At 41.4% G+C, this 11,527-nt stretch overlaps 1 protein-coding gene across 1 annotated transcript; it reads left to right on the top strand.

Annotated features, from left to right (window-relative positions):
• Positions 1-607: 607 nt before the first annotated feature.
• Positions 608-4,651, top strand: LOC106603213 (potassium channel subfamily K member 2). The gene is made up of 3 exons (XM_082960180.1): positions 608-1,046; positions 2,702-2,862; positions 4,071-4,651. Exons 1-3 carry the CDS (start codon positions 908-910, stop codon positions 4,290-4,292), a joined length of 522 nt encoding a protein of 173 aa, XP_082816306.1. The 5' UTR covers positions 608-907; the 3' UTR covers positions 4,293-4,651.
• The last annotated feature ends 6,876 nt before the right edge of the window (positions 4,652-11,527 follow it).

Raw genomic sequence — 11,527 nt, 5'->3', positions numbered from 1 at the left:
TGCAGCTCGTTCCAGTCACTAGCTGCAGCGACCTGAAAAGAGGAGCGACCCAGGGATGTGTGTGCTTTGGAGACCTATAACAGAATGTGACTGGCAAAACGGGTGTTGTATGTGGAGGATGAGGGCTGCAGTAGGTATCTCAGATAGGAGGGAGTGAGGCCTAAAAGGGTTTTTATAAATAAGCATCAACCAGTGGGTCTTGCGACGGGTATACAGAAATGACCAGTTTACAGAGGAATATCGAGTGCAGTGATGTGTCCTATAAGGAGCATTGGTGGCAAATCTGATGGCCGAATGGTAAAGAACGAATAGATGGCCAAATAGATACAGAACAAAAAGACTAAACGACTGTGTCGCGTCTCTGGCAACCGAGCCAATAGAACGAACGACCAGCCGTAGCAACCCTAGATTTGTTTCGGGACAATATCTTGTGGAAGGATGAAATAGTATGAATTAATTAATCAAATAACATTTAGAATTAAAATATGTCAATCATTATTTGAATATGTTGGTAACCCATTGTATAAAAGTGATAATGCCCTCCATGCTGGTATTTGGAGGATATATTGGCACAGTTTGCCAATATAACAACACCCGTGCCAATATATCCTCCAAACACCGGGTTCTCAGGCATTATCACTTAAACATACTAGGCTCACCCATACTGAGAATTCATCATCTTATGCACAATGTTGTTGTTACCTGCCATTCATCCGTTTTGGTACAGTGTGCCCCTCAGCTTATTACCAACTGTTGTGAAACACACTTGGGTCTGATAAAATAATTCCCTTCCTCTCGCATGCAGCAAATTCTATTAGATCAAAAACCGAAATGAGTATAACATTCGGGCATACTCAATTTTCGAAATTTCACAGACAAAAAAACGTAAAATTTTCACACATGGCTTATGTGTGTGTGTCATCCACAGCAAGTGGTGTCAGCGATCCGTTCAGGGGTGAACCCAGCAGGGACTCTGACCAATCACAGCAGTCTCTGGGACCTAAGCTCCTCCTTCTTCTTCGCGGGGACCGTCATCACTACCATCGGTGAGGGTGTGTGTGTGTGTGCTGTGTTTGTGTGTGTGTGTGTGTGTGTGTGTGTGTGTGTGTGTGTGTGTGTGTGTGTGTGTGTGTGTGTAGTATGATGTGTACGAAATCTAATTTAACCTCTCAGTACAGTCGACATTACAATGCTAAACCACTCACGTGTTGCTTTAGCAGTATGCTTAGGGTCATTGTCCTGCTGGAAGGTGAACCTCCGTCCCAGTCTCAAATCTCTGGAAGACTGAAACAGGTTTCCCTCAAGAATTTCCGTGCATTTAGCGCCATCCATCATTCCTTCAATTCTGACCAATTTCGAACTCCCTGCCAATGAAAAACATCCCCACAGCATGATGCTGCCACCATCATGCTTGGGTTTGCGCCAGACATAGCGTTTTCCTTGATGGCCAAAAGCTACATTTTAGTCTCATCTGACCAGAGTACCTTCTTCCATATATTTGGAGAGTCTCCCACATGCCTTTTGGTGAACACCAAATGTGTTTGCTTATTTTGTTCTTCAAGCAATGGCTTTTTTTCTGGCTACTCTTCTGTAAAGCCCAGCTCTGTGGAGTGAACGGCTTAAAGTGATCCTATGGACAGATACGCCAATCTCCACTGTGGAGATTTGCAGCTCCTTCAGGGTTATTTTTGGTCTCTTTATTGCCTCTCTGATTAATGCCCTCCTTGCCTGGTCCGTGAGTTTTGGTGGGCGGCCCTCTCTTGGCAGGTTTATTGTGCCATATTCTTTCCATTTTTTTAACAATGGATTTAATGGTGCTCCGTGGGATGTTCAAAGCTCCTGATATTTTTTTATAACCCAGCCCTGATCTGTACTTCTCCACAACTTTGTCCCTGACCTGTTTGGAGAGCTCCTTGGTCTTCATGGTGCCGCTTGCTTGGTGGTACCCCTTGCTTAGTGGTGTTGCAGGCTATGGGGCCTTTCAGAACAGGTGTATATATACTGAGATCATGTGACAGATCATTTGACACTTAGATTGTACACAGGTAGACTTTATTTAACAAATTATGTGACTTCTGAAAGTAATTGGTTGCACCAGATCTTATTTAGGGGCTTCATAGCAAAGGGGGTGAATACATATGCACGCACCACTTTTCCGTTTTTAATTTTAATGAATTTTTTTACACAAGTTATTTTTTTAATTTCACTTCACCAATTTGGACTATTTTGTGTATGTCCATTACATGAAATCCAATTCAATTACAGGTTGTAATGCAACAAAATAGGAAAAACGCCAAGGGGGATGAATACTTTTGCAAGGCACTGTATACTGGTCATTAAAAATATTCATGCGAGTAGTCTGCTGACTGGCCAGCTCATCCTCTTCAGGAGGATGACATCATCCTCAATGAGGAAATAGCAAGCATTTCTGAAACGGTCTGTTTGAGGCGGGTTTTTTTTAGATGTTTTTTCTCCAATTTATGCTTTGGCCACAAATATAAGTATAGAATCAGTCAACAATTTTATTTGGGTATGAGTTAACAGAATATGAACTTTTAAAAGTTAGTTTTTCACTGGACAGTTACTTTAAAACTGCAGCATTTTCTCTCAGCGTCATGGCAAAATGTATAATTGCAGGAAATTTGCTTTAAAATGGCAAAGTGTTCTTTTTTAAGAGGCCTTTTTTCTTCCGTCCCTCCAGGTTTTGGGAACATCTCCCCTCATACGGAGGGAGGGCGTATCTTCTGTATAATTTATGCCTTGCTGGGGATCCCTCTGTTTGGCTTCCTACTGGCTGGAGTAGGAGACCAACTGGGAACAATCTTTGGGAAGGCCACCGCCAGGGTCGAGAAGATGTTCGTGGTGAGTCCATGTAGAGGAGGTGTGTGTGTGTGTGTGTGTGTGTGCATCCTTACATGTGTGAGGCCACTCTTAATTACTTCTTTATCCCAGAAGAGTAGAGGCCTGTCTATCAGTCTAACCCAGATGAAGGTTGTGAAATGACAGTTCATTACAGTTAATAACACCCTAGTGTATTGCCAGGAATAATTGGAAGAGAGGTCTGGTGCATTGAGAATACAGTAGCTATTCACTTCCTATGGTCCAATCTGCCCCTCATACCGTTCATCATGGCCACCTCCTAATCCTCCCTAGATTCCAGTTGGCTAACCTGGCAACTCTTCCCCAAGTCGTTGCTGTATATAAGAAATGTGGTCTCAGTCAACTCACCAAGGTTATTATAGTAAAACATTTTTTTAACTTAAACTTAAACATAAAAAAAAACATTTTGTAAACTGAAATAAAGTCATTAACAAACCCGTTTGAAAAACTGAAACTATACTGAAACTATTTGACTCCAAAACTATCTAAAATAAAAGCATAATGAATTATGTGCAGTTGTAAAAAATAAATAAAATCTAATGGAGTTTTCAAGATTTTTTTCTAATGGGATTTTCAGGCTTCGGAATCTGGCAGGTCACATTGAGATTTACTTTATAATTTAAAAGTAGACTCAGCGAGATGATGTTGCCACAAGCATACAGTCACATAGAGTTTTGCGCATGTGCACGGGTGCGCTTCACACTGCTACAAGGTGGTAGCTACGGGACCAAAACAGTGGAGAAGTTTCAACGCTCCTGGTTGTTGCAGAAATTGACCCAATACTACTGTTTACTTCATGCATCTACATTCATCTGGCTGAGTATACCTTTAAACCTGACCCATCACGTTATGCATTAGTGCCTCACAATGGCAAGAATTGACATTCACAAAAACACCAAACTTATACTGTACAATACATAGTTGTCTCCTAGCCTCCCCCGCATAGGCTTCTTTCTGTCCCTAACACTAAAACTAAAACTGAAACTAAATAATATAACAAACCAAAGAGAAATGTTTTTATGAAACTTCAACTAAATAAAAACTAGTGGATCTGAAAACTAACTGAAACTAAACTGAATTTCAGATAAACACAAAACTATAATAACCTTGGAATTTACATGGTGAAATTAGGGTTAAATACTGTATTAATAAAGATCTCTCTTTCCCTTTCTCCCGCCCTCCCACTGTAGCAGTGGGATGTTAGTCAGACTAAGATCCGCGTCATCTCCACCGTTCTCTTCATCCTGTTCGGCTGTCTGCTCTTCGTGGCGCTGCCGGCGGCCATCTTTAAACACATTGAGGGCTGGAGCGCTCTGGAGTCCCTTTACTTTGTCGTTATCACCTTGACAACCATTGGTTTTGGGGACTTTGTCGCAGGTAAATTATCACGAAGATCGTCATTCAAGTCCTAACTTGAAATGTGTATGCTTAAGTACATGTACGCACGCGCACACACACACTTTTTTAGTAATTCTTTATTTACACAGATTTGTTTCATGAAGATATGAATATCTTCTAGAGACCAGTTGAAGGCTGCAGCAGTCGGCACACATGAAGTGAGCTACAGTAAGAAGGGAGAGACCGTATAGAAGGAATGATTTAACCGCAGCTATCAGTGAGAAAAGTGTCCTGCCTCTGTCCCACTTTCCCCAATCACTCAGGGAAGTAGGGACGGAGACAGAACATAGATAGAATTTACTGCAGGGTCAGAACTAGAACAAGGACCTGGTTAGACAGAGAGATAAAGAGAGAAAGTAAGGGTTTGTGTGTGTGTGTGTGTGTGTGTGTGTGTGTGTGTGTGTGTGTGTGTGTGTGTGTGTGTGTGTGTGTGTGTGTGTGTGTGTGTGTGTGTCTGTGTGTGTTTGTGTCTGTGTGTTTCTGTGTGTTTCGTTTGTGTCCTCTCCAGGTGGATCAGAGATTGAGTATCTGGACTACTACAAGCCTGTGGTGTGGTTCTGGATCCTGGTGGGGCTGGCGTACTTTGCTGCTGTTCTCAGTATGATAGGAGACTGGCTCAGAGTCATCTCTAAGAAGACCAAAGAGGAGGTATCTATCTATCTATCTATCTATCTATCTATCTATCTATCTATCTATCTATCTATCTATCTATCTATCTATCTATCTATCTATCTATCTATCTATCTATCTATCTATCTATCTATCTATCTATCTATCTATCTATCTATCTATCTATCTATCTATCTATCTATCTATCTATCTATCTATCTATCTATCTATCTATCTATCTATCTATCTATCTATCTATCTATCTATCTATCTATCACACACACACACACACACACACACACACACACACACACACACACACACACACACACACACACACACACACAAAGGATCTGAACCCGGGTCTCGGCCCCATGGGAGAAACCATCGTCTTGACCGTTAAACCAAGAGGAATTGTCCTATTTGGGAACGGGCTGACTCTGATTTTGAAGTCGCAGTCATGGCTACCTCATCACCATCCCTAATTAAATCAACTACCTATATCCTCTGATAGACATTACTGTGAGACTCTCCAGTGACACTCTCCAGCTCGACAGAGTGTACAGTAACACATTATACAGAAAGAGAGAGAGAAAGAAAGAGGACAGAGAGAGAGAAAGAGAATCCTTACTGCCCCCTCAGAGTTATCACGTTGACATCCTGCTATTAACGCAGTGTCATCACTCCACAAGTGACATCACGCTTCCGTCTATGATAGTCAGACGTGTGTGTTTGTGTGTGTGTGCGTGTACATGGTTGTGTGTTCGTGCATAGGGCTGTGGCAGTCACGAAATTTCGTCAGCCGGTGATTGTCAAGCAAATAACTGTTGGTCTCACGGTAATTGACCGTTAATTAACAAACACATTTAGCATCTCCTGGCTTCCACACATAGAATACAAGCCACTGATATAGACCTTCGGAACATCTATATTTTAAAAAGTCTAATAAATCCATATAATATAGCCTACACCTTAACAATAAATCCATGATTTATTTTAGACAGGTCTAACTAAAGAAGCATGATTCGAAGAAAATGTTGTCTATTTCAGAAGAACATAATAGTATACTCTGAGTTGTCCTTATGTTAGGTCCTGATCTGGCTATGCCAAATGGCTGTGGGTTACACTAGTTCATTTAGCAGACAAGATTTGCTTAGAATTCCGTGGAATTATTTTATATTATTTTATAGTATGAAGAATGCAACTGATCAAAGCTGAATAAAATAGAAAGGACATTTTATCCAAACGATTTGAGGGAGTGCACACATGTGGCTATTCTGTGTTGAGCGGTTAACAAATAAATAGGTATTCCTATATGCTTAATTTAGAGTTATTAATGTAACTTTATTTGTTCTACAAACGTTGAGCTATATGTTTTGATTTTTAATACATTGTAAGGCTGCATGATGAGACTCTAATGATGATTTGAAAAAAGTTGCTTGAAAGGCATGAGCTCTGCTTTGTTTTTTTGTGCAGGCTGTACACACTACATCAGTCTCTCATTCACAATTTGACAAGCAATGATGAGGTATATACAGGGGGTACCGGTACCGAGTCAGTGTGTGGGGGTACATGTTAGTTGAGGTCATTTGTACATGTAGGTAGGGATGAAGTGACTACGCATAGATAATAAACAGCGAGTAGCAGCACTGTACAAAACAAATGGAGGGGGGAGGGATCAATGTAAATAGTACGGTGGCCATTTGATTAATTGTTCAGCAGACTTATGGCTTGGGGGTAGAAGCTGTTAAGGAGCCTTTTGGTCCTAGACTTGGCGCTCCGGGCAATACCTACCGCTTACCATGCAGTAGCATAGAAAACAGTCTATGACTTGGGTGACTGGAGTCTCCAACAATGTTATGGGCTTTCCTCTGACACCACCTATTATATAGGTCCTGGATGGCAGGAAGCTTGTTGGAGCGGTATGTGAATTGGAGTGGGTTTAGGGTATATGGGAGGATGTTGTTGATGTGAGCCATGACCAGCCTTTCAAAGCATTTCATGGCTACCAACGTGAGTGCTACGGGGCGGTAATCATTTAGGCAAGTTACATTCGCTTCCTTGGGCACAGGGACTATGGTGGTCTGCTTGAAACACGTATGTTTTACAGACTCGGTCAGGGACAGGTTGAAAATGTCAGTGAAGACACTTGCCAGCTGGTCTGCGCATGCTTTGAGTAAACGTCCTGGTAATCCGTCTGGCCCAGCGGCTTTGTGAATGTTGACCTGTTTAAAGGTCTTGCTCACATCGGCTACCGAGAGCTTTATCACACAGTCATCCAGAACAGCTCTCGTGCATGCTTCAGTGTTTCTTGCCTCGAAGCGAGCATAAAAGGCATTTATCTCGTCTGGTAGACTCGCGTCACTGGGCAGCTCATGTCTGGGTTTCCCTTTGTAGTCTGTAATAGTTTTCAAGCCCTGCCACATTCGACGAGCGTCAGAGCCGGTGTAGTAGGATTCAATCTTAATATTTTATTGATGCTTTGCTTGTTTGATGGTTCGTCTGAGGGTGTAGTGTGATTTCTTTTAAGCGTCCGGATTAGTGTCCCGCTCCTTGAAAGCGGCAGCTCTAGCCTTTAGCTCGATGCGGATGTTGCCTGAAATACATGGCTTCTGGTCGAATATGTACGTACGGTCACTGAGGGGACGACTTCGTCAATGCACTTATTGATGAAGCCGATGACTGAGGTGGTATACTCCTCAATGCCATTGGATGAATCCTGGAACATATTCCAGTCTGTGCTAGCAAAACAGTCCTGTAGCATAGCATCCGCGTCATCTGACCACTTCCATATTGAGTGAGTTACTGGTACTTCCTGCTTTCGTTTTTGCTTGTAAGCAGGAATCAGGAGGATAGAATTATGGTCAGATTTGCCAAATGGAGGGTGGGGGAGAGCTTTTTATGCATCTCTGTATGTGGAGTAAAGGTGGTCTAGAGTTTTTTTCCCTCTGGTTGCACATGTGACATGCTGGTAAAAATTTGGTAAAACTGATTTAAGTTTGCCTGCATTAAAGTCCCCGGCCACTAGGAGCTCCACTTCTGGATGAGCATTTTCTTGTTTGCTTATGGCCTTATAGAGCTGGTTGAGTGCTGTCTTAGTGCCAGCATCGGTCTGTGATGATAAATAGAAGGCTACGAATAATATAGATGAGAACTCTCTTTGTAGATATTGTGGTGTACATCGTATCATAAGGTACTCTACCTCAGGCGAGCAATACCTCGAGACTTCTTTAATATTAGACATCGCGCACCAGCTGTTATTGACAAATAGACACATACCCCCACCCCTTGTTTTACCAGACGTAGCTTCGTCTCTGTTCTGCCGGTGCATGGAAAATCCCGCCAGCTCTATATTTTCCGTGTCGTCGTTCAGCTACGATCGGTGAAACATAAGATATTACAGATTTTAATGTCCCGTTGGTAGGATAATCCTAATCGTAGGTCATCAATTTTATTTTCCAATGATTGCATGTTAGCCTGTAGAACGGACGGCATTGGGAGTTTATTCGTTTGCCTACGGATTCTCAGGAGGCAGCCTGACCTGCGCCCCCTTTTCCTCTATTCTTCACGCAAATGACAGGGATTTGGGGTTTTCCCGGGAAAGCAGTATATACCTCTCGTCGGACTCATTAAAGGAAAAAGCTTCTTCCAGTTCGAGGTGAGTACTCACTGTTCTGATGTCCAGAAGTTATTTTAGGTCATAAGAGACGGTAGCAGCAACATTCTATACAAACTAAGTTAAAAACTAAGTTACAACAACACAAAAAACTAACAAAATAGCGCAGTTGGTTAGGAGCATGTAAAACGTCAGCCATCCTCTTCGGCGCCATGGTACACATTGCGCTCCAACGTGGGACGCTGGCGTCCCACCTACGTAACAGCGACTTGCAGCCTGTGGCGCGATTTTCAAAATCTTAAAAATCCTATTACTTCAATTTCTCAAACATATGACTATTTTACAGCTATTTAAAGACAAGACTCTCGTTAATCTAACCACACTGTCCGATTTCAAAAAGGCTTTACAACGAAAGCAAAACATTAGATTATGTCAGCAGAGTACCAAGCCAGAAATAATCAGACACCCATTTTTCAAGCCAGCATATAATGTCACCAAAACCCAGAAGACAGCTAAATGCAGCACTCACCTTTGATGATCTTCATCAGATGACAACCCTAGGACATTATGTTATACAATACATGCATGTTTTGTTCAATCAAGTTCATATTTATATCAAAAACCAGCTTTTTACATTAGCATGTGACGTTCAGAACTAGCATACCCCCCGCAAACTTCCGGGGAATTCGCTAACATTTTACTAAATTACTCACGATAAACGTTCACAAAAAGCATAACAATTCTTTTAAGAATTATAGATACATTACTCCTCTATGCACTCGATATGTCCGATTTTAAAATAGCTTTTTGGTGAAAGCACATTTTGCAATATTCTAAGTACATAGCCCAGGCATCACGGGCTCGCTATTTAGACACCCGGCAAGTTTAGCACTCACCATAATCATATTTACTATTATAAAAGTTTGATTACCTTTTGTTGTCTTCGTCAGAATGCACTCCCAGGACGTCTACTTCAATAACAAATGTTGGTTTGGTCCAAAATAATCCATCGTTATATCCGAATAGCGGCGTTTTGTTCGTGCGTTCCAGACACTATCCGAAATGGTAAAGAAGTGTCGTGCGCATGGCGCAATTCGTGACAATAAAATTCTAAATATTCCATTACCGTACTTCGAAGCATGTCAACCGCTGTTTAAAATCAATTTTTACGCCATTTTTCTCGTAGAAAAGCGATAATATTCCGACAGGGAATCTCCTTTTCGGCAAACAGAGGAAAAAAATCACAAAGGCGGGGGCGGTCGGGGTCACGCGCATAAGCCCAGTGTCCCTTGATCGGCCACTTGAGAAAGGCGATAATGTGTTTCAGCCTGGGGCTGGAATGACGACATTCTGTTTTTTCCCGGGCTCTGAGCGCCTATGGACGACGTGGGAAGTGTCACGTTAGAGCAGAGATCCTTAGTAAATGATAGAGATGGAAAAGAAGTTCAAGAAATGGTCAGACAGGCCACTTCCTGTAAAGGAATCTCTCAGGTTTTGACCTGCCATTTGAGTTCTGTTATACTCACAGACACCATTCAAACAGTTTTAGAAAATTTAGGGTGTTTTCTATCCATATGTAATAAGTATATGCATATTCTAGTTACTGGGTAGGAGTGGTAACCAGATTAAATCGGGTATGTTTTTTATCCAGCCGTGTCAATACTGCCCCCTAGCCCTAACAGGTTAGGAGCATGTAAAACGTCAGCCATCCTCTTCGGCGCCATGGTACACATTGCGCTCCAACACGTGATCGGGTCTTTCTCACAGGCTACAAGTGAAGACAGACACATAGGGGATGCAACTGGGGGGATGCAACCGTTATCCAATTCTGTGGTGCATATTGAAGATATTGAAAGAACTATCCACATTTACTTTTCATCAGCCAACAAGATGAGTAGGCCTAACAAACAGCAAAAGCACTAGCCTATGTCAATATACAATTCCCCATAGTACAAAGTCAACCTATTTTATTCTGTGCGAGAAATAAATATTCCAAACATAGTCGGGGACAGTTGTGGGATGCGATAGATCCCAAATTAATACAACCACTAGCAAGCATCAAAAACCTTTTTTAAGCAGTGTGGCAGACACATCAGATCAGAACGTTTAGCTTAAAATGTTGATAAACTGTGAGACTATTTCTTCACATTATAACCACAGCAAATGTTCCATTAGCAGGAAAACACCATTATCAAAAGTGACAGCAAATGCAATTTTGCATGTAATGCTTTTATTATAAAGGTTAATTTTTATGGTGAAAATTATCTTCCCCAAACTTTAAACTCACGTGCTGCTTATGTATGCCAGTTAGGGTCTACACCCCTTGTAAAGCAGATTAATGTGCTTAATTTTAAGAAGTTATTTGGCCACTTTAGTTGTGATACAAACATTATCAAAACATATAAGCCTATGGGCTAGTCTACATGAGGTGTGCGACTATGATTCGAAAAAGTTGCAAAAAAAAGTTATTGTTTCTTATGATAGGCTAATATTGTTACCGATCAGACTATTCTTGATTTAATCTTGTCTTTACATATACTAAATAATATATGTGTGAAATTTGTTTTGATTTAAAATGGACCATTATCATGCACCTGTATCAAAACAGGGGCTGCAGGAAAAAATACATGTCATCTATGCACTTAAATGGCAAATGGAGGAAGCTTTTCCTGTGGTTCATTTTCATGCCAGCCAGGTAGGTTATACTCCTGTTATAAATATAAGCAATGTGCTTAATATTAGGAAAGTTGAGAAATAATTATAGTAGGCCTAGCCTATAGAAAGCTGCTGGATCCTCCTCTTTTTAGTAGAGGCCATCATTCTGTTTTCTCATGCAATTGCATAGCCTATAGAAATGTTGCGCAACATTAGCTCATGGGCTCTCATGAAGTGTTTGATTAGAATTTTGATCACATTTGCATTGATGTCAGAGTGATTAGATGGACAATAAAGTGCTGACTACCAGGCAGTTAGCAAGTTTGGTAGGTTTCTAATGACCGGCAGCAGCATCAGAGCTAGGAGAAG

The sequence above is a fragment of the Salmo salar genome, chromosome 01 (genome assembly GCF_965601325.2).
Source record: "Salmo salar chromosome 01, fSalSal1, whole genome shotgun sequence".
NCBI lineage: Eukaryota > Metazoa > Chordata > Actinopteri > Salmoniformes > Salmonidae > Salmo > Salmo salar.
This window is presented reverse-complemented; position numbering and strand designations above follow the sequence as displayed.

Bases quoted from the DNA above. Each gene is read 5' to 3' on its own strand.
- LOC106603213 (XM_082960180.1), top strand. From the start codon at position 908: ATGTGTGTGTGTCATCCACAGCAAGTGGTGTCAGCGATCCGTTCAGGG. The intron at 1,047-2,701 runs GTGAGGGTGTGT...CCGTCCCTCCAG, and splicing joins GACCGTCATCACTACCATCG to GTTTTGGGAACATCTCCCCT. The intron at 2,863-4,070 runs GTGAGTCCATGT...CTCCCACTGTAG, and splicing joins GGGTCGAGAAGATGTTCGTG to CAGTGGGATGTTAGTCAGAC.